Source organism: Impatiens glandulifera, chromosome 1, assembly GCF_907164915.1.
Source record: "Impatiens glandulifera chromosome 1, dImpGla2.1, whole genome shotgun sequence".
Taxonomy (NCBI): domain Eukaryota; kingdom Viridiplantae; phylum Streptophyta; class Magnoliopsida; order Ericales; family Balsaminaceae; genus Impatiens; species Impatiens glandulifera.
The window spans coordinates 1,071,413-1,099,357 of NC_061862.1; the positions used below are offsets into that span (position 1 = coordinate 1,071,413).

At 31.4% G+C, this 27,945-nt stretch overlaps 1 protein-coding gene across 1 annotated transcript; it reads left to right on the forward strand.

The window, feature by feature from the left end:
- Window positions 1-4,312: 4,312 nt before the first annotated feature.
- Window positions 4,313-5,716, forward strand: LOC124921208 (peroxidase 72-like). The gene is made up of 4 exons (XM_047461837.1): window positions 4,313-4,682; window positions 4,759-4,950; window positions 5,043-5,208; window positions 5,301-5,716. The coding sequence occupies exons 1-4, from the start codon at window positions 4,440-4,442 to the stop codon at window positions 5,714-5,716; spliced, it is 1,017 nt and encodes a 338-aa protein (XP_047317793.1). The 5' UTR covers window positions 4,313-4,439.
- Window positions 5,717-27,945: the final 22,229 nt, after the last annotated feature.

Here is a 27,945-nt window from a genome sequence, read left to right on the forward strand (position 1 = left end):
GGTACGTTTCCGCAACTTATTTTATCTCAATTTATCAACATAGAGTATAATGATTATAGACTTAAGAAATAAAGATAGAGATTAAAGATTCTAACATTTCCCCCAAGAAAAACTAGCTCTTCTTATTGTTTTCGCTCTGCTCGTGCATGGCACTTCTTGATCGCTCCACGACATATCAAAACAAAAGTAAATGAAGAAAACGAAGTAGATTCCCTTTTATGACCAAGAGCCCATCCTTGATCCAAGCTGAGTTTTGCATTTCGTCGCTAGATGCATAAGGTAGATCGCGGGTCTTTTTGAGAATCCCATCTCGAATACGATGCACTACGATACTCGTGACCTTACTGGTGGCTACCATTGCCTCACACAACAATGCTGCTAGTTCTGCTTTCCTACTTAACCCCAACTTTTAATTGGTCCGTCCAAGATTATACTCACGCACCATATCAATCAAACTTGGCAAGTTTGTCTTGCTTTCCATCGTCCCTATTTTGGCGCGAGTTTCTTATGGGTCAGAAAGTCACTTGTCGCCGCAATATCTGTATTGACCACGAATCGTGAACCACCTCCACATTTTCAAATAGTGCACTATTGTTGTCATCTCCTTTTCTTGAATCACACGCGCTTCTTAGTCTCATTGAGCTTTTGGATCTTATCTTATATGTGATAGGCTTACCTTATTGTACTAGCATACCGCCTATGGCATAGTCTGAAGCTTCCGTGTGTACTTCAAATGGCTTAGTGTAATCTGTTGCAATAGGGTCATCCATTACTGTCTGCTTTAGGTCCAGCTCTTTGACACTCTGGAGATTAGTGCAGTGCCATGATTGGTCCGTACTGATTTAGGATATTTTTTAGCAGCCCTCTTCGAGTAACTTACGATGAATCAAAGGTAATAATTCACGAGCCCTAAAAAATATCTTAGCTTACTCACCTTGGTAGTGCGTTCCACTCCTCGATGGCTCTGATGCCCATCCAATGCCCTAGGAATAGGATTTGCGTCTGTCCAAAGGAGCATTTCTCTTTCTTTATATAGAGGTTCTTCTTAATACCTTAAAAAAGGTCCTACGGTGGCTAACGTGGTCGTTTAACGAATGGCTATAGCCCACGATCAAAGTATACCACCTGTCATCTAAGTACGGCTTGCGTCTGTCTTAGAGTTCTTCATTGAGCTCTTGATGGGAAAGCCTAAGGAACCGAAACTCTAACTATTTCTTTTTGTTTTACAGGTCCTGTTGTCAGTGCTTTTCCTGTTCAAGCCGTTGAAACTATCTTAGATATTAGTGCTTGCTTTTAAAGTATCTATCCGGATGTTGGCATTCGTTCTGAACCTTTTAGTCGAGCGGAGAAGTGATGAACCCGAAGGTCGAGCTCAATTACATCGATCTTCACCCGTTGGTCGAGCGTCTTCGGATTTGACCTCGTCATTATTCGTATTGACCTGTGTCAGTGACAACCGGTTAGATTTTTTGCGTTTGATGAGATATTGGCTAACTGAGGACATAAGGGTAAAAGGGGTACTTCCCTGAGCAGGGTCCCTTTGTTCAATGCCTTTCAGAGTGGCAGTTCAGCGGTTCACCTCGTCTCGCCCCTAACGTCCATGTCGGTAGTATTGTATTGGTTGAATGCCCTAACATTTCTCAGTCTCGAGTCATTACAGATTGATTGATGCCCTCAACCTCCTCGAGGATCAAACACTTCATATGTCTCGATTGGTCGTCTCAGTACGTCTTGACCGATCGCCTCCGTGTATCTCCTAGTATGACTCAGATGGCCTTCTCGTTGCTCAGACGTCCTGTGCATCCTGATTGGTCACCTCGGCATATGTGTACCTGCACAACTCGGTGCCATCCAGTCAGACCTTTCGAGATCTCAGCCCGGGGGGGAAAATTAGGGTGTCTACAGTAGGTGAAACCATGACGAATATATTATTATATAAATATATAATAATATCAGCCGGAAAGTGGAAGTTTATATTGCTGAAGTTCAGGCCTATCTTTAATCTCTCATAAAGCAGGAAGGAAGGACACATCACACTCTCCTTTCTAGTAAACTTCAGCATTTAGCTAAGCCTTAGGCGAGCTCATAAGCCAGAAAGAGACGAGGCAGCTAGTTTTTAAATAGAATAAATGGGGTTAGGTCGGTACGAGCCTATTGCTCTCTGCTCTCTGAGGAATCGATGGAAGAGAACCTTGGACCCCGGAGATACGAAGCGGAGGAGAGGAAGGCGCTCCAGGATAAGGTTAAGGGTTTTTAGTATTTCTGCCAGGTCGGCGGGAGGAAGTAGAGCCTTCTTTAGGATGGTCACGACGTTCATTGTCCTCAGTTTATCTCTTTAAACCCGGTGGGAACGACCGGCTTTCTTTTTGAGCGGAGCCATTACGCTGAAGAAAAGTTAGCGTTAGCCCGGCAAACAAAGATGCACCGCATCCCTAATGGCCAATGCTGGAGTTCAGTGCAAGATTTATTATCCCTTCAATTTCCTTCTAATCGATCAGGATTAGTTTCTTGACTTCGGATCAGGGTAACTGGGCATGGGGATTGATTTCGTCGAACCTCTTTTCAATTGTCTTGAAATGTCTCAGCCCGAATGCAAGTCGTTGGTGATCTTCCTTTCACTTCGTAAGTTGGTCAGCTGCCTTCCACGATCTTTGCTTTGAGAATCCCATCTCGGATGATTGATTCTGAGAAGGATGGAGATTGACTTGAGGCAACAAGCTTCTTTCTCTTCCGAGAATGTCCATGAGAGTTTGGGTAGATTACCGATTTTGGGGGGTATATGGGCTCCACTTTTCCTTGGATGAGAAAAGGTATCGAAGTAGAGGAGGTACCGGAGGTGATATGAGGATGGGTCATTGATAAAGAGTTTCGTCATAAAGACGGGATGTGATCCGAAGTAAAGACGTGGTCGACTTTAGGGAAACTTGTCAAAGGATATTCATCATTGCAAGAACTTCAGTCTTGGCCAAGATAATATTCATGCAATGCATGCAGACTTCGGTGGGTGTCAGCTGATTCAAATCCATTCCAATCTTCGAAGCAGTCCGTCGTGGGCAAATATTTAAGGCGGAGCCATTGTCTATCAGTACAAGGGAAGGGGTACATACTTGCACCTCAACCCTAACGTATAAGGCCCGGGCATGGCTGGGCCCTGATTCTGGCAGATCCTTGTCACTAAAGCTAATGCGAGTGTTCTCCCTCCATGTTCCGATCAAATTTACCAATTATTCTGGAGTAGTGCTTGCTGGTATATCGAACTTATTCAGATTTAACTAGACGTAGAACTTATTGTCTGACGGGCTCGAACCCAATAACTTATGATTAGCATCCACCTCTTATTGATGTTAGGCTAGAAGAAGGGATAACTTGTTCAGTTCTTTGAGGAGAGCTTGACCTTAACGATGTTCTAGGAACAACATCAAGAATCCCCATATTTCAAGATTTTCGTTGGTTTTCTTTAATTGATTCGGTTCCCATTGGTTTCTTCTCTTTTTGGCTCTTCCGGACTTTTTTAGAATTTCTTTGTCGACTCCTCCCTTACTCCTTGATTCTTTTGGACTTGAGGTCGCTTCACAAGGAGGTGGGGTGGTTTAAATACTGCCCTGGATTGGGTGGTCATTACTTGCATTCTTGATAACCTCCTCCCAAATGTTTTCGCCTCTTTTCATTGCGTGGGATGAGCTGTTCTCCAAACATCTAGACCAATATTTGATCTTCTGGTAGGTAACTAATATTTGTCAAAAAGCAGGTAACTCTACTCCCACTATTCCAAGCTCTCGTGACATGGCAATTTTATTAACTTTTCAGGTTGACTAACTCTATTTTCTTTTTGCTTTATTCCCCACAAAAAAATAGTACAAGACAACTCTTGTTAAGAATTGTTGTCTTTTGTTACCAAATGTCTTTTCGACAGCCAGCGATTTCTAAAGAGTCCATTATTGTTGGGTGATGATAACTTATTTGATTCCGATATTTATAAGTTAAAAGAGTTTAGATGATTCTTTTGCAAATTTAGCTTAGAATAAATTATTGTTAAGAAATAAGGGCAAGCACCCGTTTTTCTTAAGGTGTGATATTGTCTAAGAATAAATATACAGTCACAGTCTGTTTAAGGCTCTTTAATCAACCATTCAAACAAAAAAATTCTCTTTTTCCTTTAAAGGAAAAAGTAGATGAAAGAAACTAAAATTAACGAATCAGCCAAAAAAAACAGAGTAAATTAGAACCCCTTAAAAAAGTCAAAGTTTTTCCTTTATGATATGCCTATTTATAAAGTTATATTGCTAATCTATACCAGCTCCATTATGCTGTCTTCTTCCCTCCAACTCCACATTACACTTCCTATAGCTTAAACTATAAATACCCATATCATCTTATTCCATCCTCACATCAATCAAACATTCACATTTAGTAGAAAAGGAAAAACCAAGTGTGAAGAAATGGCCAATTCCATCCTAAGTTTCTTCTTACTGGTTGCAGTAGTAACTGCAATAGCCTCTCCTCACATGAGCTTGGCTCACAAACCAATCAACGGTGGCGGTTATCTCTACCCACAGTTCTATGACCATTCTTGCCCAAACGCACTAGAGATTGTGAAGCATATTGTGGCCAAGGCTGTTGCCAAGGACCCCCGAATGGCTGCTTCTTTGCTTCGACTTCATTTCCACGACTGCTTTGTCAAGGTCCTTGCTTAATTTTAATTACACTATAACTTTACTCTTATAAGTCCTATGTTTTAAAATTCAATTCTACATGCAGGGTTGTGATGCGTCGATACTTCTAGACAGCACCGGTAGTCTAGTAAGCGAGAAAATATCTAACCCAAACAGGAACTCAATTCGAGGTTTTGAGGTCGTGGATGAAATCAAATATGCTCTCGAAAAAGAGTGTCCCCACACCGTCTCTTGTGCCGACATTTTGGCTATAGCTGCCCGAGACTCAACCATCTTAGTACGAAATATTCAATTCAATTCAATTCAAATTTTCATTTCAAGCCATGCCTTCCATATTTTTATTTATTCTAATTGAAATTCAAATTTAAGGCTGGAGGGCCAAGCTGGGAAGTGCCTTTGGGGAGAAGAGATTCAAAAGGTGCAAGCTTGAGTGGTTCAAATAACAACATTCCTGCTCCTAACAACACCTTCCAAACCATCCTCACCAAATTCAAGCTCCAAGGCTTAAACATAGTTGACATGGTTGCCCTGTCGGGTAATAATTATAATTAATTAACTAACTTATTATTACCAACTGTCTTTTACCATTTTATTGCATGTTAAATTTTTGGTTAAACCTTGGCACAGGGAGTCACACCATAGGAAACTCAAGGTGCACCAGTTTCAGGCAGAGGCTATACAACCAGACCGGGAATGGTCAGCCCGACTACTCGCTAGACCAGACTTTTGCGGCCCAATTGAGAGGCAGGTGCCCGAGATCTGGAGGAGACCAGAACTTGTTCTTCTTGGACCATGTTTCGCCATTTAAGTTTGACAACAGTTACTTCAAGAACTTGCTGGCATACAAGGGACTCCTGAGCTCAGACCAAATTCTCTTGACCAAGAGCGAACAGTCCATGGAGCTGGTGAAGACTTATGCTTATAACAATGACCTTTTCTTACACCAATTTGCTCTGTCTATGGTCAAGATGGGAAACATCTCTCCTTTGACAGGTCCAAAGGGAGAGATCCGAAAGAATTGCAGGAAAATCAACACCTATTGATTCCTTGGCTTCTAAAGAGAACTCATTTTGACTTGGGTTGTTGTTCTTGTTAACTTGTATTATTGTATTTGCCTCGTTTCAATGAAATCTATCATTGTTTAATGCTTACTTTTTTTATTTTCAAAGGATACAACTTCTTTCATTAATCCATAGTTTTATTTCTCATTTTGTCATAATTGACATATTACATTGCTATAACTTTGTTTTCATTCTCCTCGGATTAGTATAACATACAAAATTAAAGAATAAAAAAACGTGGGGTCATCTGATTCTGATCTACCAAGAATGATGGAAGACAATTTAACATTTGAAAGATTAAGGGTAAAAAATGATGAAAGGAAATTCAGGGTGGAGAATATGATGAAGCGCAAAAAGTCGAGGGCAAAATAATGTATGGAAGCACAAATATGAGTCGGTATATATATATATACATTGGAAGCCCATAAGATCATCTCCAACCCACCTGCAAACTCATCTCCAAAATAGGTTTTAGCCCTCCAACCCACCTGCAAACTCAACTGCATTTTGAGTTTTCCTGCAAATTCTCTCTCCTCCATACCCAAATTTGCAGGGACACTATTCACATACTCAAAAGTTTTCAAAATTTTCATTTTAGTCCTTTTAGTTTGTTTTTAATTAATTTACATAACTTATTTATATTTTAATTTGTATACCTATTTTATTTATTTATATTTTAATTTATTTATATAATTTATATTTTAATTTATTTATATTTTAATTTATTTATATATTTAATTCATGATAATTTTAATTTGTTTATATGATTAACTTATATTTAAATTTGTTTATATTTATATTTTATATTTTTTAAGTATTATAAATTTATAATAATAAACAATATTGATAAAAAAATAATAGATAATAAAAACAATTTTAATAAAATAAAACACGTAGAACAACCGAAAAAGTACAATAATCCAAAAGATTTGTTTTGTTGTATTTTTTGTTTGTGAAATGTAATTTGTGTTTATTTAATAATGTTTAATTTGTTTAATGCAGTTATATAAATAATTGATTTATAATTAGAATTTAAAAGTAATTAATAAGTTGATGTAAAGTTATGGGTTCAATTTGTAATTTTAGATAAATATATAGATAATATTGAAAAAATTAAAAATTATTATAAAAAGGAATATTCTGAGAATATTCTTTTGAGTTTGAGTTTGGGTTTTTGGGTTGGAGATGAATTACTGTTTGATGGGATGTTTACTGCATTTTGGGTTTAAGAATAGGTATTTGGGTTGGAGATGGCCTAAGAATGAAAATCAAAACCCTAGGTGGTTATGATTACGCAGTCGGCTGCTCTCAAAGTCATCGTAAGTTATCTAGTTCCATTTAGTTTTGTATTCAATTGCAATTGCAAGATTGATTGATTATAGAATGATAATCTTGTTATCCAACCAAATGCCTTGTTGAGTAGCTATATGAATTTCTCTCAACTAAGAGAGAATCCGTTTCGTATTTGGCTTAGTTACGAGGCAAAAACTAATCTCATGATAGAGATGTAGGTTTTGCTTTGATCGGACATTCTCGCGCTTCATTGCATTGCATCGAAGAATATCCTCAAAGCATCCTCTAACAAATTCTTCAATTTTTTTGCATTTTTTTTCTGATTGACTTCTTCCGCCTCTAATAAAGATTGACTGTTCGCAGTTGCTATTCATTTTCGGTTCAGATAAACATAAAAAAGTTGAAAGAGATCATGGAGATTGATTGGAATGAATGATCTTCGTTCTTTGTTTCATCTCCCTTGAAAAAGGATTCAGAACGTTTCGTTTTCAAAATTTTCTTGTTTCTTCACTTTCTGCTGTCTTAAGAGACTATTCCATTTTGCTTCTCTCATATATTGTATCGAGATGACGTGGTTTTTGATAAACATACAAATAATCTATATATAACTAATAACTTTTAATTTAAAAGGTTAAAGTTATAAATCATTCATACATCAAGTCATTTCTCTTTTTTAATTTAATTATTTTTTTCTCCTAATATATATATATACATTTATTTCATAATATATATATATATTTCTCTTTCTTAATATAATTATTATTTTCCTCATTTTATATGAGTTTCTTTCTCCTATTATAATTATATTTCCATAATTACTAATTTATTTATAATATATTTCCTAATTAATTTCCATTTTTATTTTCTCTCATTATATATATATATAATTAATTAATTTTGTATAACTAATAATTAATTTATTTTTTATTTTTTTCATTTATATATTAAGTTTCCTTCCTAATAAGTAATTAATAAGTAATGAAAAGTCTTTTTAAATTATTAGTCTCCATATTTATTAAATTAATTTAAAAAAATAGTTAAAATATATTTATTTATTTTCTCTTCATATTTATTATATATATATATAACTTATCTCTCATAATTAATTGATGTATTTTATCTTTTCGTATATATAATATATTCTTCGTATATATAATATATTCTTCGTATATATAATATATTATGACGAAAATAAATGTAGGGTGACATCCAGGCTCTCATTATAACTGTATCTCTCTTATCATTATTACCATAATTATTAATTTATCTTTACTAATTCATTTTTATTTTATTTTACTAATTTCTCTTTTCTAATTATTATTTTTATTAATTTATCTTAATATAAAAAACTTTCAATTTAATAAATAAAAAATTAGAAATAAATAAAAGAAAAACTTTAAATTTAATAAATAATAAATTAATGAGAATTAAACATAAATAAGAGAAAAACAATACAAATATTTGTGAACTTTTCTTTCTCTCACATGTTCCTTTTTTACTTTTACGTTTCTGAGGGATCTTCGATTCGCCGCTGAGGATTTCGAACTGGAGCAGATGAATTTTAAAAGCAATTTCACTCTCTCATCGACCTGTGGTATGCTTTCTATTTCTTCTCTTTTTCAAAAAAAATAAACAGCATATATTTTACGAACCATAAACTATTTATCTTTTACGGTTAAAGGGGATGCAATGCTAACTAGAGGATGGTCTCATTGTCCTTTTGTGTTAAATCTAACCTTAATTTCCATTCTGCTTAAATCAGCTCTCGTACGGGTGTTGACGAAGGTCGTCTTATTTACTCCGAAAGTTTCACGAAAAGAAAGAATCAGTCTTCTACAGAGGGAAAGCCTGTTACGAGTAAGTGGAGAGGAAAGATCTCTGGAGATTCTTATCTTATTCCATTTCAGTGGCTCGACAAGTAACCAATGACAAAAACTAAAAAATCTATGGTTTCCCGGTAGAACCCTATTTCGCCCAAGTTGTTACGGAACCGGAAAAAAGAAGCGTTTTTTCGCACAGCTTGCTCAAAGTGCAGGTTCCACTTGTATATTGTATTTGGCCGAAGAAGCATCGGACAAGTTGGAGTTCTTACCTTCTTGGGACTCCATAGACCAAGATCTGCTTTCATTATATGGGCAATACCGATCTACTTTAGTAGATCATATGGATTTAGAAAAAGCTTCACATTTTGATGAATTGGAAACATCCATTTTCCATTTTTATTTACCCAATTCATATCTTTCTTTCGTGTGTTCCCGGGAGGAATTCGATACTCCTAAATAACTGGGTCAGGTTGGACGACATACATCTTGGCATCTTGGCCGGTCTCACCACCACTAGAGATTAGAGATATATATAAGGAAAAAAGCTCACTTAGACGTATGTACTTGTACAATTAGCTCACTTAAACGTATGTACTAATAAATGATCATTTAAACATATGTACTATATATTTATTTTTAAATTTATATATTTATTAAGTAAATATTAATATATTTTCTCTCTCCTCATTTTTCATTAATTAAATCAGATAATTTATTTTATTCTTATTTTTTTTATTATTTTAATATTAATTTCTCTTTTATACGTTATCTTCCTTTTTTTTATTAGTTTTTATTTCTCGTAGCTTAAATTCTCATTTTTTTTAAATATTTAACAACTTATTTATAAATGTTATGTTTTACTGTAATATTTTTTTGAATAATTTTTTCTTATTTAATTTAATTTAATATAAATAAAAATAAAATTAATAATTTTTTATTTAACTTTTATTCACGACTTATAGTATTAGTAGTAAGTGCATTATTTTGTCTAATATTTGATTATTACTCTTTTGGGTTTGATGAATGAGTTTTTATTATTATCCAATTTTTATTTCTTAATTAATTTATTTATTTTTGTTGAAGAATTTTTATTGTTGAAAGGATTTTTATTGTTATATTCAATCATATTGGGACCAAACAATTTTAAAATAATTAATAATTTATGTGAATATAAGAAAGAAAAAAAATATAAAGTTAAAATAATTAATGATGAATGCTTATATATATAAAATAAAATTAAAATAATCAATAATAAATATTTATATAGAAATAATAAAAAAGATAAAAAAAAAAAAATTAAGGTTCATTTATTAGTAATAAATGAGAAGGAATGAGAGAGAAAATATATTAATATTTAATTATTAAATATATAAATTAAAAAACAAAAATTAATAATGGTTTACTAAAAGAGACTAAATGAGCCAATTTTTAATAGTACAAACGTTTAAATGAGCTAGTTGTACAAGTACATACGTCTAATAAAAAAAGATTGAATTATTATTTAAATAACATGATGCAAAGAATCGAAAGCTCTGATTTTAAGTTCCTCCTAATTTAATTATTTTAATTATTTCTCTATCATAATATATATACATTTATTTTATAATATATATATATATATATATTTCTCTTCCTTAATATAATTATTATTTTCCTCATTTTATATGAGTTTCTCTCTCCTATCATAATTATATTTCCATAATTACTAATTTATCTATAATTACTAATTTATCTATAATATATTTCCTGATTAATTTCCGTTTTTATTTTCTCTCTCATTATATATATATAATTAATTAATTTTTTATTTTATCACTTTTTCATTTATATATTAAGTTTCCTTTTAAATAAGTAATGAAAATCTTTTTTAAATTATTAGTCTCCATATTTATTAAATTAATTTTTAAAAAATAGTTAAAATATATATATTTATTTTCTCTTCATATTTATTATATATATATATATATATATATAATTTATCTCTCATAATTAATTTGTGTATTTTATCTCTCTTCGTATATATAATATATTATGACGAAAATAAATGTAGGGTGACATCCACTCTCTCACCACAGCTCATATAGGCTTATTATATTTTTTTAACATTTTATAATTGTTTCTCTCTTATCATATTAAGGAAGAAGAAAATAAAAAATTAATTAATTATTAGAGTTATAAAATATATATATAGGATGAGAAAGAAAATAAAAAAGGAAATTAATTAGGAAAGATATATTATTAATATGAAAGAGGAATGAATATTTAATATTTAAGAGGTAGAAATTTGTAATTTTAATGTGAGTTTAATCAATCATATTAAATATTAAACGTTATTATATATATTATTATTATATCATAAATATTTATATAAAAAAATAAATAAATATTTAATATTAAATATAAGTTTATATAAAATTAATGAATACAAACAATATATATAAGAGATATAATATAAAAAAAATATATAATTAAGAAAGAAAAATTAATAAAATAAAATAAAATTTAATTAGGAAAGTTAAATTAATAATTATGGTAAGAGAAATAAACTATTAATTATGTATAGGTAATTATGATAAGAGAGAGAAATTCTTATAAAATGTGTAGAAATATGGTAAGCGTATATGAATTGGGGGTGATGTTTAATATTGGTTTTTAAAATTTTATTTTTTAAATAATTTTCTATTTTATTTTTTAAATAAATATAAATTTTATTTGTAAGACAATATAATTTTTTTTGAATTATTATGAAATTAATGATAAAATATAATATATATATATATATATATATAATGAAATAGAAAATAAAATATAAATTAATTATTAAAGTTAACAAATTTATATATATATATATATATATAAATATTAGTTAGGAAGAAAAAAATAATATATATAAATTTAGGAGAGAACACTTAATATTAAGTTTGTATCTCTAATAATTAATTTTTTTTTTTACTTTCTCTTCTCATTTATATATATATTTTTCATATTGTCTTATAAAAAACAAGTTTGATAGAAAAAGAAATTAGTAATTACAAAATGAGAGATAAATTAATAATTATTATATTTTTCCAGGAAATTAATCGCTTACATATTTATTTATTTTCATAAAATTTACTTATATTATGAAACAATTATTAATAATTAATTATATATTTATATTATATATTTTCTCTTCATATAAATATATTCTCTTTTATTAAATTAAATATTTTATAAAAAAATTATTTATATTTTTCCTACTAATAATAATTCTCAAATTATCTCTTATAATAATTACTAATTTAACTCTTATTTCATAATTACTAATTTATCTTTATTTTCGTTAATATATATTAATTTTTTCTTCCTAATTAATATATTTTTTTATTTTCTCTCTCATCATATATATATATATATACTAATTTATTTCTCTCACCATAATTATTAATTTATCTTTCTTATTTTATTTTTATTTTATTTTCTTTCTCATATAAATATATTATTTTTCACACAAATTACATAAAATATAAATTACCTTATTAATAATTTTATATTTAATATTAAATATCAATTTATTTTTATGTAAAAATATTTATAATATACATAATAATAATAATAATAATAATAATAATAATTCTCATTTATCAATAATTTTATATAAATATAATTTTTTTTATATTTTCACACAAATAAGTTTTATATTTTTTTTAATAAAAGAAAAAATTATATATATTTTAATTTATTTAAAAATTAAATATTTTAAAAACAAATAACATTTCTCTCACCTTAAATTTATATATATTAATTTACTTTCCTAATTTTTTTTCTCTCTTATCTTTTATATATATATATATTTTTATATATATATATATATATATATATATATATATATATATATATATATATATATATAATATACCTAATAATAACAGTAATTCTCAAATTTTCTTTTATAATAATTACTAATTTAACTCTCATTTCATAATTACTATCTCATTTCATAATTACTAATTGAAATTACTAATTCTGTTTTTATATATATTAATTTGTTCTTTCTAATTAATATTTTTTTATTTTCTTTTATAACTTTAATAATTAATTTATATTTTATTTTATCTTTATATTATTTGATAGATAAATAAGTAATGCAGAAGCCAGCTGTGCGAGAAAGATGAGATTGATGCACAGGAGGATGTGGCGTTCATCGCGTCGTCTTCTACTAACATTCCACGCTGTAACTATAGGTATCCTTAAGGTACACATTGATTTTTCTGAGTTTCGATTGATCTTGTATTCTGTTACACTTTTTGAGAAAATTGTTCTGTTGCAGGACATCGTAAATGGTGAGTGCATTGTCTTTTTCTCCCGATGAGACGACGATGGCGATGAAGACGACGAGGAAGATGAGAGATGAGAAGAATCGGAGGAGTGATGTGATAGTTGTAGGATACCAAGTGTTCGACGAAATGACAAAGAGAGGTTCTTACTTTCTCATCTCCTTTAATAAATAAATTTTTTATATAATTTTCAGAGGAGAGTGCACCTTCCACCATTTTCTCAACTTTTTATTTCTAAAAGTTGCCTAAATAAATTTATTCTTCCTAATTGCTTAAAGTTTGAGCCAATTTTAAACTTTTTTTATAATTGAATCTAGGGTTAATTATGAGATTATATAAAAATTCATCACTTTACTTCCAACTCTAGGCATTGTTTAATTCGATTATGACATAAAAATGGTTCACAGATTTGCCTGGTTTACTCGAGGGAGCTCACCAAGGTTTTGGTTTAATCCATGAATTTCTTAGTCACACAGAAAGATGTTTTGTTTTGGTAAAATGAAACTATATATTCATTAATGTCATCATACTGTGCTACTGCTTATTTATAACCATTATGAAAACCAGGTACAGTTATTGATAGTTCATCTGAACTGCCAAAATACGAATATGATTCAGTTCGGCTTGAAATATAATTGTTTATTCTAGAGCTTTCTGAAAAACCATGTTGGGTAGATTATAAATAAATTAATCTTCCAAAAGCATATGAGAAATGGGCATCATTCAAGGAAAATATTAAAGGACGTGACATTATATGTTTTTTGTATTAGTGCTGCCATTGAAAAGGGTACCCACAAAGTGATACCTGCAGCTTATGAACTCATACTGGCTCAAAGAGAAGACAATATAAATAAAGTTCTTACCCTTTATTTAAAAGAAATCTTAATATCTCTAGAATATTTAAAATCTTATATTAATGTTTAGATACAAAATTGTTTCCAAATATTGCTCTCTTTTAGAGTGGAATGTCTCAATTTTTATTGTATCTCAACTAGGAACATCTTTCTGTATTTATAAATTTATTAGCAGTTTTTTAGAAGTATATTGCACACGTGTTTATGAATGAACCTATAAACATATTTTTGTTTGTGATGATGATACAAAGCATAAACTCTTTATTTTTTATGTTAGATTCTCTTTTCATTACTAAATACGAATTGATAATTATATAACTAACAACTTTTCATTTCAGTTACATATATTCAGAAACATGTTTGGTAGTTTATAACAAAATAGATCATCCTGAAACACATGAAAAATGGGTATCATTCAAGGAAATTTTGAAAGATGTGGTATTAAATGTTTTTGTATGAGTGTTGTCACGGGAAATAGTACCTTAGAAGTGATATATACAGCTTATAAACTCATATTGACTCAAAGAGAAATAATATAAAATCAAGGTCTTACCTTTTTTTAAAAGAAATCTTAATGTCTCTAAAATATTTGAAGTAGCATATTAATGTTTAGATACAAATTTGTTTTCAAATATTACTCTCTTTCAAAGTGGGAGGTTTCTATTTTCATATCTCAGTCAAATACATCTTTTTGTATCCATAAATTTATTAACGTTTTTTCAGAAGTATAATGCAAAAGTGTTTATGAATGAACCTATAAACATATTTTTGGTTGTGATGATGATACAAAACATAAACCCTTTATTTTTTATGTTGAATTCTCTTTTCATTACTAAACTTGAATTGATAATTGTATAACTGAACACTTTTCATTACAATTGCATAGATTCAGAAAGAAGATTTTGATACAAGAGAGAAATGTATTAGGGTTAAATATAGTGACAATAATAAAGTGATAGTTATAATGTAGTTAATTGTGAAGAGTGTGTAATGAAATAATTTTAGTTGTATCAGATTTCAGCACGTATTAGAAGTATGTGGAGTATATAAGTCTCTGTCTAAATTTTGGTGTGAAGGAGGTGACACCGTTTTTGTTGGAGAGGTTAAATTTAGGTTTTTCTTCTTCCAACGATTTTGTATCTTTTTAATGATTGAGTTATGAAAATACATTTTGTAGATGGAGATGACATAGAATGATTCTAATGGACCAGATGGCCTAAATGGAATTGAAATCTTAACTTTCATCTACACAACATGTAAACATAACTGATCACTTTTCATTACAATTACATAAATTTAAAAAGAAGATTTCAGCACATCTTAGAAGCAGGTGGGTATAAAAGTCTTTGTCTAAACTTGGTGTAAAGGAGGGTGACACCGTTTTTGTTGAAGATGTGCTTATTCCAACGATTTAGTATCTCTTAATGATTGTTATGAACACATTTTGCAGAACACCACTAAATTTACATTAAAAAATTTCATTCTTTAACATTAAAAGAACAAAACTTATAGAATTAATAAAGAAATTAAAATAGTGTAAGTTCATGTTTATATTTATATAAGAATATTTAGTTCATATAAGTTCGTTTATAAAAAAATTAAAATATTGTAAGTTCATATATGTATATATATTTTCTTTTAATATAAATATATATTATTTTATTATTAATTTTATATAAATATTTTCTTTCATTATATATAAACATATTGAATTAAATATCATATAAAAACTTCATTTATATTTTTTCCCATACAACGTAGGGTATTTTACTAGTTATATATATGACCTTAAATTTTAAACCCTAAATCCTAAAAAATTATATATATGATATTTTATTTTAAAAATTAATTTTCTCTATCCTCTTTATTTTGATATACAAAATGATCTTAATAATGGGACTAATTTGAGAAATGATACACGCCTCATAAACATTGCCAAAATAGGACTTTCGCTCATTCACAACTCATTAACGTGTTTTACCACATTCGCGTTTTATGTAAAATGCGTGAGTTTATACGCATTTTACAATATTCGTGTTTTATGTAATACACGTATAATTAACTCACGCGTTTTACATGAAACGCGGATGTGGTAAAACGTGTATTTCATAGTATATAAACTTAATTGACCTCATTTAAAAAAAAACTTTTACATTCACGACTCTCTCTTTCTCCAACTTGCACGTGGGTTTAGGGTTTATGTGTAATGTTATTATTATTTTGGTCATTTATGTGAATACTAATGGACAATTCTTAGATATTATGGTTTATGTAGCTTTTAGGGTTTATGTGTATATGATATCGTTTATCCGATGTTCCATCAATATTTGTGTATTACATCTACATCAGTGTATTGTAATGTTTTTATTCTGCATGCATGGTTTAGAGTTTATAATATTCGTGTAATGCTACTTCACGAGAATTGTACGTATGTGTATATTGAAATGTCCGCGTATTGCAACTTGATTTGAATTGTTTGTTATGATTTATTCAATTTTCGCATAATGTCTGATTTTGCTTATTTAAGTTGTTATGCTTACTCCAATGTTGTTTGTTTTTTACTTACTTGTTGTTCTTTTTTTTTTATAAATGGCATAATTATAATTTTTGAGTTTGTTGATAGGGTCTAATGGAAAACCAATCTGTCAAGCATTACCACCAATTCCGATTTTTATTCAAATAAGTCACGTCACTACGGTTCTCAGGAACGATAATCCATCAAGTGCTCCTCAAGAATAGCAGATGAAATTTTATGCAGGTGAAGTTCCTCGTGAATAGAGAGGAATTGTGCTTTAGGATGAAGGAGTATGCATTGGTCACATGTCCCAAATTGTTTGAAAATAGTTTTCACCGTAGAGAACCTTCCAAATTTAAAACCTATGACCAAGGCATACTTCTTTATCCTGAAACACAACTACTCTCCATTCACGAGGAACTTCACATGCATAGAATTTAAGCTACTATTCATCAGGAGCATTCGATGGATTATCGTCCTGAGAACCGCATTAACGTGACTCCTTTGAATAAAATCGGAATTGAGTTTGCTCTACCATTTCCATTAGATCCATTACAACAAACTTGGTGGTAATGTTTGACAGATTGATTTTTCATTAGACCTTAGCAACAAACTCAGGAATTATGTTTGACGTCGTCTACAAAAAATGAACAACAATTAATAAAAAAACAAACAACATTGGAGTAAACATAACAACTCAAGTAAGTAAAATCAGATAATACGCAAAAATTGAATAAACCATAACAAACAATTCAAATCAAGTTTCAATACGTGGATATTATAAACATGCATGCAAAATAAGAACATTACAAAATGCTATGTAGATGTAATACGCAAATATTGATGGAATATCGGATATATATAAACAAAATCATATACACATATAAACCCTAAAAGCTAAGGATTATTCATCAATATACACATAAACGGCCAAAATAATAAAAATATTACACATAAACCCTAAACTCACCTAAATATATGAACGAAAAGAAATACGAACGATGATGAGAGTTGATCGATGATGATGTTGAACTGAGTTGGAGAGTAGAGTCGTGAATGAAAAGGCTCTTTTTAAAATGAGAGCAAATTAAGTTTATATATATGAAATATGCGTTTTACTACATCCGCGTTTCATGTAAAACGCGTGAGTTATTATACGGATATTACATGAAACGCAAATATTGTAAAACACGTATAATGAAAATATGCATTTTACAATATCCGTGTTTAATGTAATACGCGTATAATAACTCATGCGTTTTACATGAAATGCGGATGTGGTAATATGCGTTAGTGAGTAGTAAGTGGGCGCGAGAAAGGCAAGACGGACATTTCTCATAACAAAAATCCCATTTTTGCAAGGTTTATGAAGCGTGTGTCATTTTTTGAATTAGACCTAATATTATGGTCATTTCGTCAAATTTCCCTCTATAATTCTTCTTCCTTTAATCTTTTGTTTGAGAAATTTGCTTAATTCAAATCGACACCATCGGAAATACTAATTTGGTGGTTTCAAATTGGAGTTTTATTGTATTTGGATTATGAACAAACATTTGGTTTCGAATTGAAATTGTAAGATTATTTAAATGATCTATTCAATTTATATTTTTAACATTTTTTTACTTAACTATCATTTTTTATTTATTTATTTAACTATAAAAAGGTGAATTATGATAAGGGTGCGATTAGGCATGCAATTCCCGTGGCAGGTTGAAAATTAAATTTTATTTATTTTCAAGTATCGGAGGTGCTACATGATGCTTCGTATTCTTATTAAACCTCGTAACCTAAAATTTTATCAAAATTTTATTTATTTTCAAATATCGGAGTGCGTAATGACGTTTCGATCCTATTAAACCTCGTAACCCAAAAAAAAGGAATTCCCAAAACCATCGTTTGTCATCATTCGTCTATCGTTCAGAAACCCGCATTTTTAGTCTGCTTTGTTCGTTCGCTTATCGTCGTCATCATTTGATATCCTTCGCTTATCATCCAGAAACCCTAAACTGTAACATTTTAAGTCGCATGCTCTGTTCTACGTTTCTGTTTTACATCAAGTTCAGTTAAAACTCTTCTAGTCGCATTTCAAGTTCTATACTTTAATTTTAATTCAATCTCAAAATAGTAAAAAATGTCTATTTTTCAAAACTACTTTAGTACAGTTTGTGACCTTGTGTGATGTTTAGGATTCGGAAAAATAAATTATTGTTTTGATGTCTCAAAAAATAACGAAATTTATCAAGTATTACAATATGATAAATTAAAGTGTATAACACTAGTAGAAAAAGAGGTATTAGTAAGGGCGAAAACCGTTACTGAAAGTATCGAACGCCGTTACTGAAACATATCTGTAACGGCAAATAAAACCGTTACCAATCGTTACTAAAAGTTACGTTACAGAAACTTCAGAGGTATGAGTAACGGCGTTCGGAAACCGTTACTAATTGTCAAGGAATAACAGTAACGGTTCTAGCCGTCTTAAAACCGTCACAGAAACAACACAAGAATCTGTAACGGTTTTCGAAAACCGTTACAGATAGTAATGGAACAACAGTAACGGTTTTAGCCGGCTAAAAACCGTTACTGAAAGAATGTGGTATCTGTAACGGTTTTCGAAAACCGTTACAGATTCTTGTTTTGTTTCTGTAACGGGTTTTCATTTGTTAAACCGTTACAGTTAGATTTATAGTAACGGTTTTTGAAATTATTTAACCGTTACTAAACCCTAATCGTTTTTTTTTTACAAATTTTTACCTATTTAAAACCACAATCATCAATAACCAATAACCAAAAACCAAAAAATACACAATCATCAATAACCAAAAACCAAAAAGTACACAATCATCAATAACCAAAAACCCAAAACTACAATCATAAATTCAAAACAATAATCATCCACAATAATCATCCACAAACTACAATCCATCCACAAACTATAATCCATCCAAAAACTACAATCATATCACAAATTCACAAAAACCATTAATTAACGTATTTCAAATTACATTAGACGACTAACCAGAATTCAAGTGGGAAAGCGACGATCAAGTGGAAGGGAATCATCTCTAAGTAGGAGGGGCATCATCTCGAGTGGGAGGGGCAGGTGGAAGTTGATCACGGGGAATCCTGGATAATAAGAAGTTCATCGTCGATCTCATCTCAAGCATCTCATCCCGCATTCTATCACGCTCCCTTCGAGCTTCTTCTCGTTCATCTTGACGCTGCATCAATAATTCTTCGCGCTCCATTCCACGCTGCATTTGTGCTTCCTCACGCTCCATTTGACGCTCGAGTAAGGCTTCTTCGCGCTCTCTCCGTGACTGAAGCTTCTCAGCTTCACGCTCCTCTCGCATCCTTTGCATCTCCTCTAGTAAAAGTGCGTTTTGATCACGGAAATTTTGTGTGTCACTGCACTGTGTGCTAGTACCACCACGAGCATCAGGTCTAAAAGATCTAGGTGTGACACCAGAGCCCAAACCCACAACTCGCCCATGTCCCTAAGACCCGAATGCGCACTCAGCCAACTGCAATTCATTTCTATTCGGGTCTTCTTCTATAGCAGTTCGCAAGGCAGTCTACAAACACAAATTACATTTGATTACATACATACATAAAATAAATAAAAGAAATATAACTAATAAACACGATTTACCACTTTTTCTTGAATAATAGGGGGAACCTCCGGATTTGGATCTTGCAGAGTCAGTTTCTTTGTATGAGTGTGCAGAAATAATTCCCCAAAATTAGGCGACGTACCGGTAGTCTTCTCCTGTACAAATTTAATAATTAATAAAAACGTAATAACATTATAAACTTTGTTATTCAATGATAAAACAAACCATTTGCTTCTCCACTTGCGAAAATGAGATGTTGCCCGCATGATTCTTGTACACAACATGCGACCTATTTTGCGCATTCACAGTACTTGTTTTCTACAAATAAGAAAACATTAGTGTTTAATGAATGATTAATGTAAGAGCTATTTATAAACACATTAATTTACCTTGAATTCCGGCGTGAGAAAGCGACGATCAAGTAGATAATTCAAATCACTTATTTCGATCTCGGGAGGGGGATTTGCCCTAATCGCTTGCTCGTTACCTTCACGGGCTTTAATGTACATGGTGTTCCAATGACATCTCCATCTATCCCATAATTTGTTGGCTTGAAATAAACTTTGTCTTCGATAGTTGTTGATGTCATCCCCCACAGCCACGAAAGGATCCTAAATAGTGAACAATAAAATACGATTATAGATTGTGTTGAATACATAATGGACTTAATAATATAAAAAGTTACCGTGATAGCCATCCATATGTGATCTAGCTGTGTGGAGCTCAGGTCCGACCAACGCAAAGTCCTATGAGGTAGTGCATTGGAGTCTCGAATGACACTCCCAATATGCCTCGACCAAGCTGTCCTATTCTCGCACATTGGTTTACCATCAACAGGGTTAAATTGAAGAGTCATCTTTTGCCCCGCTTGCAATCTACCAACAGCTTTATTCTTGTTCTTGCCCCGTCTCCTCCTCGAAATAGATCCTAAAATTAAACAAAAAATTATATAGGGTCACAACAACTAACTTAAGCAAAAACACAAGTACCTTCATCTTGCTCCTCAGACGGGGGCTGTGTCTCATCATCATCATCATCGGGGATAGTGTTTGGTACACTATCAACATTCATGACATCATCAAGGTCCAAATCAATTTCCCCGATAGAGTTACACAATTGCACGGGATCTTCTGAATGCTCCTCGGTCCTTTGTACAAGGTCGTTTAGCGCGCTGCTTAAACTCTTACCTTGCATTCTTTTAGGTGCCATGATAGCTGCAAATATTGAATGTAATGTTTATAAGACAAATTTACAAGTAACCCTTCATAGAAAATAATTCAACCTTAATTAGAATAACGGGGATTTATTGGTGTCACAATTTTCCATTCAAGCCTTGATGCCATATCTGTAGAGTAAAAGACTTGTTGTGCTTGGCTTGCCATTATGAATGATTCATTTAATTGAGTCTGTAGAATCCTGTTGATATTTATACTAACATAACCATACTTATCAACTTTAATGCCCCGATCTTTGTGATAAACATCAAACCATTTGCATTTGAAGAGAATCACTCGTCTTCCACAAAAGAATATCACTTCTATGATTTCATTGATCACTCTATAGTAGTTAATAGTCTCGGTCCCATTATTACCAATAACCAAAACCCCGCTATTTTGGGTAGTCAAGCTCTCGTCATGTTTTTCAGTGTTAAACTTGTACCCATTTATTTTGCACGAGTTATATTTCTTTGCATACAATGTAGGCCCGCGTCCTAAAATCTTAAGATTCGTTGTCCTATCGGATTGATCGGTTAGTTGCTCCACCTATATATTAATTAGAAATTATTGTTAAACTAATTGTCATATACTAAAAAAGAAAATTGTTGAGACGATTACTTACTCTTTCTTGGAAATATCTAACGTATTGTTTATCCCGAGCCTCATTGGAAATATTAGGAGGGCATGATTGAACGAAATTGCTGCGCAAATGACAGATTAAATTATTACTAAAATCATACCTCATAATGACATTAATGGACTTACTTATAATATTCTTCAGCTTCGCGACAATTTTTTAAAATGTACCAATGAGCACGCTCACGATCACCCAGTTCATATGTGTAGGATGTGCCATTAGATAAGTCTTCCATAGTGATGAAAATGGAGAATGTTGTACTTGTATTTATCGACTCTTGATCGTCATGTAATGTTTCCAATTGCCCGCGTTGTAAACTTTTTTGGCAAAGCAATCGAAAGAACCTTGCTAAATTCACCACGGCATCGTACACATCATCGGGAAGTAGGCCACGTGTAGCTAGTGGAAGGAGATATTGTAATAGAATGTGACAATCGTGACTCTTCAATCCTGAAATTTTTTTCTCCTCCATGTTTACACACGCCCCAATATTTGAACAAAAACTGTCGGGCATTTTAATATCTTTCAAAAACTGACATAAACATTTCTTATGTTCTGAGGACAATGCATAGGGGGCCAGAGGACACCGAAGAACACCATCAACTTCAACCGGATATAAGGAATGTTTTATGTTCATTATGACCAAATCTTTCCTTGCTTTAATTCCATCCTTGGTCTTTTCTTTGAAATTCATTAAAGTTCCCAACAAACTATCACATATATTTTTCTCAATATGCATTACATCCAAATTATGTCTCAACATCAAAGATTTCCAGTAAGGCAATTGAAAGAATATACTGAATTTGTTCCAATTATCACCTCGGGATTCATGTATAACTTTCGTTTTCTTAGGCAGGTACTTTGTCAAACAAATTTCCTTTAGATCTCGCGCCTGCAATTGAATTTCGGAACCCGATAATAGTACAGGAGGACCTCTATGCTCCGTATGCCCGTCAAACGTATCGGTCTCTTTGCGCCATCGATGATTAGACGGGAGGAATCGTCGATGATTCATGTAACACTCCTTCTGGCAATTTGTTAACCTCAAAGACGCGGTGTTCTGGTTACAAGACGGACATGCCAATTTACCCTTTGTACTCCATCCAGACAAATTTGCATAAGCCGGGAAATCATTAATAGTCCACATAAGAGCTGCCCATAAATTAAAATATTGTTTTCTGCTTGCATCGTATGTCTTCACACCGGTATTCCACAATTCCGTCAACTCTTTAATAAGTGGCTCTATAAATACGTCAATACAATCACCGGGACTTTTTAGTCCTGGAATGAGCATTGAAAGAAGAAAATTGTTTTTATTCATACATGTGGTAGGAGAGACGTTGTAAGGGATGAGAATAACGGGCCAAATGCTGTACGATGTTTTTCCGCTAGCAAAAGGTTGAAAACCATCACTAGCCAAACCAAGTCGCACATTTCGAGGTTCTGTTGAGAAATTTGGGTACAAGTTATCAAAGGTCTTCCATGTCATTGAATTAGTAGGATGCCTTAACACATCATCTTCGGAATTGTTATCTTTATGCCAAGTCATGTGTGGAGCAGTTTTGGAACACATGTATAATCTTTGCAACCTCGGTTTTAATGGAAAATAGCGCAGCGACTTGTTGGGTATATACTTACCATTCACCTTCGTTTGAATTGCACCATTAGATTTATTGACATTCCACCTAGAAAGCCCACAAACTTTACATTGCTGCAAATCCTTATCTTCTTTACGAAAAAGCATGCAATCATTCTTACACGCGTCAATTGTTTTGTACGATAGGCCCATGTCTTTAATGAATTTCTTGCACTCATAATACGAATTCGGTAGTTGATTATGAATTGGCAGTATTTCCTCCTTCAATAAACTCAACAATAAATCAAATGACGTGTTTGTCCACTGACCTACATTCTTGATGTGAAGAAGTTTAAGAATAGTTGAGGCTTTGGAAATGCGAGAACCTTCATACAAAGGTAGTTTCGAATCGTCCAACAATTTGTAAAACGTATTAGCATCATCAACGGGAGGCTCATTTTCACTCGGCCGTTCATTATCAATGTTGACATTAGGGTACAAATCACCAATAATATCTTCCATTTAATGATCCTCAACAATAATATCTTCCATTAGATGATCCTCACAAACTTCAACAGGTTCGTCTTCCATGATATTAGTCTCGTTATTTGGTGGTTCATTGATCGGTTCGTCTTCAATTTCATCATCTGATTCATCTTCCTCCACATTCTCGGTAACAACATTTACAAGTTGACGTCCAATTGATCTCTTTTCACCGTGAAAATACCAAAAACCATAATTTTGTCTTATGCCCTATACAATTAGATGAGATCTAACCACACTCTTATTCTCATATACTCGATTTGCACACCTTACACAAGGACATGCAATCGATGATCTACCCGTAGACCTTTCAGCAAATTCTATGAATTTGTCAACCCCCTCACTATATTTAGGATCGGTACGAAGTATAGTCATCCATGTTTTGTCTGGGATTTCCATCTAACCTAACATACAAATTAATAATTCAACAATCTAACATCAATAACCTAACATACAAATCATTTATTAATCTAATAATCCTATAATTTAACTTAATCAAATAAACCAACAATCCATCAATAATCTAACATACAAATAATCTAACTTAATTTATCAATCCAATAATAATCTAACATACAAATAATCTAAATTAATCTATCAATCCATCGATAATCTAACATATATACAAATTATCCACTAACCTAACATACAAATTATCCACTAACCTAACATACAAATTATCCACTAACCTAACATACAAATTATCCACTAACCTAACATACACATTATCCACTAACCTAACCTACAAATTATCTACTAACCTAACATCAATAATCTACTTATAACAATCTAACATTGATTGTAAATAAGAACTAACCTGAATTTTGAAGTGCAAACTACAATCCGCGGCAACAAAGACAATGACAAATTCAAACAGCAAGAATTGAAATTAATGCAACCTGATTCAACAATTCAAGATAGCATAAAGGAAGATCAGAGAAGATATTGTTGATTTAAACAAGTTATATGTTATTATTATTTGCTATCTTCAATGTAACATTATATGAGTATCTACCATATAATGAAGTTTAGTAAACATGAATATTAAGTTTCTGTTAACTATTTAAAACATAACAGTGAAATTAAAGCAAGGATCTGACTCAAGAATTTGGTTGTTTATATGGTAGGGAAAAGCTATTATCAGCTTAGGGATTTTTCAGTGTAGATTATGATATAATACTAAATTAACTTAAAATTAAACTTATATTGTTTGAACAGGTCTAATATGTTTAAATGTTATTGAAATAATATCTATGTGTAATCTGAAACAATGAGAGTACCAAACTTAGCATACTTTTTCTCAATGAAACAAAATCCAGAGAGTACCAAAACACTTAAGTACAAGTATATCAAGCTGCATCACACCTTATTAGTAACAGTCAAATTTGAAGAAAACACAGTTAAACCCTAACATGCAAGCAAAACCCTGTTTCAGAAACTTAAGTCAGATTTCAACCACAGATTGTGAAGAAGAGGAAATTATCAAAATCTATAAGAAACCCATGGGTATAAGCTAATTCATCCAAAACCTAATTCCATAACCTTAAAAATACTTACAACTCTGTATTTGAAGTTTTCAGGAATATCCTCCTCTGCTATAACAACTAGGGATGGCAATGGGGCGGTTCGGTTCGGTGAATGACAATACCATCCCCGCCCCGAATTTACCCACCCCGCCCCGATCCCCGCCCTGATTTCCAACTTGGTTTTTAAATATAAACCATCCCCGCCCCGATCGGGTACGGGGTTTCCCCGCGGTGCACCGAAACCGAATAACAATTTAAATTTAAAATATAAATAATAAAATAAAATAAAATAATTCATATATTTAGAGTTATAAATTATCAAAATATTAAATACCAAACAAAAATAACATTCAATAATAATAATTTTAAAGTATTAAATACCAAAACAAATAAACTTCCAATAATAATAATGTTTCAAAATATAACAAAAACTCTAATTGGACTAAATCTCCATTCTTCATCTTCATTCTTCAATGGTTAGGATCACATTCTGTATTAATAAAAAAATATATTAATAAATAAAATGAAGTATTATTATATATATTACATATTTAATAAAAAAAAATCTAACCTTCTTCTTCTTCTCATTTTCATCATCTCTTACTACATTCAAAAACGACCTAGTAGGCTAGTACCATGTTCAATTGGCACTAATAACATTAGATTCTACATTCATAAAAAAGAATATTAATAAATAACAAGACAAGACAATTTTATTGATTAATAACATCATAAAAATTCATACCTCTTTCTTCATCCTCCACTTTAACATCTTCATCATCAACATCTAATAAAAATGAAGAATAATATATTAAATTTATTAATAGGATAAAGAGTTTAAAAACAAATCAATAAAATATTCAAATTACCTATATTTTCAAACTCGCATAACCAATTGCGAGTACACATTAGAGCTTCAAGTATATTTGGAGTTAATCTACTCCTGTGAGAACTTAACACCCTTCCAGAAGCACTAAAAGCAGATTCAGACGCTACAGTGGATACTGGAATTGCTAAAATATCTTTAGCAATAATTTGAAGAAGTGGATACTTGTAAGCATTCATCTTCCACCATATCAATATATCAAAATCTTCACCACAATCTATAGTATCTTCTTCCAAATAAGCATCCAACTCACTATTCACATGTACAATCTTTGATCTCTTCCTTTTCATAAACCTTTGGAGATCACTTAAAGTGTTGTCATTGTCAGAATTTGATGAATTCAAACAAGAACTACCCTCACCATATCGTTTACCAAAATCAGTCTTGTGATGATATTCTTCTAACAAGTTATAACATAATTGACGAACTTCTTCAATCTTTGACACAAAAGAATCTTCATATATCTTGGGAAAGTAGAACTCTAATAAATCCAATTTATATCTTGGGTCTAAAACAATTGCCACTCCCATTAAGCCATGTATATCATCCCAATACTTTTTGAATTTCACATTCATATTAGCAGCCATTTGACTAATAACCCAATTAGAAGAATTGATCCATGAAGACAATTTCATATATATATCACATATTTTTTGAAAAAACATGTTAGCTGTTGGATATTTTGTGCCAGAGAATAATTGAGTCACGTTATAAAATGACTTCAAGTTCTTACAAATTTCGTCGGCAAATTCCCATTCTTCACTAGTTGGTATACTTTTATATTGCAACTCTCTTTGCTCAGCTCTAACAAACACATCCTTGTATACTAAGGCTGTCTCAAGCATTAAAAATGTTGAATTACATCTAGTAGGACAATCAAGAACCAACTTTTTAGCATAATCTATACGACATTGTTTAGCAATTTCCTCAAATTTTTCTTCTCTTTTTGGAGTTGCAGTCCAATAAGATACACTATCACGTACCTTTTCAATTCCATCTTTAATTATATCCAGTCCATCTTTCACAATTAAGTTTAATATGTGAGCACAACAACGCATATGAAGGAGTGTACCTGACAATATTAACTTGTTTCTCTGTAGCTTCTCTATTATGTCTTTCATTAAAGCGTCATTTGTTGAACAATTATCCAAAGTTATAGTGGATAACTTTGTGTCAATATTCCAATCCATCAGACAAGTTAACAAAACATGAGAAATATTTTCTTTAGTATGTGGACATGGCACATAAATAAACCTACAAATAAGATAAAGTAGGCTTAAATGAGATAAATTAGAACTGCCCAAATAAATAATAATAATTATAAATAAAAACTGTATATTACCTCAATATTCGATTTTGCAATGTCCAGGTATGGTCAATGAAGTGTGCTGTAACAACCATGTATCCTTTT

Bases quoted from the DNA above. Each gene is read 5' to 3' on its own strand.
- LOC124921208 (XM_047461837.1), top strand. From the start codon at position 4,440: ATGGCCAATTCCATCCTAAGTTTCTTCTTACTGGTTGCAGTAGTAACT. The intron at 4,683-4,758 runs GTCCTTGCTTAA...TTCTACATGCAG, and splicing joins TCCACGACTGCTTTGTCAAG to GGTTGTGATGCGTCGATACT. The intron at 4,951-5,042 runs GTACGAAATATT...TTCAAATTTAAG, and splicing joins CCCGAGACTCAACCATCTTA to GCTGGAGGGCCAAGCTGGGA.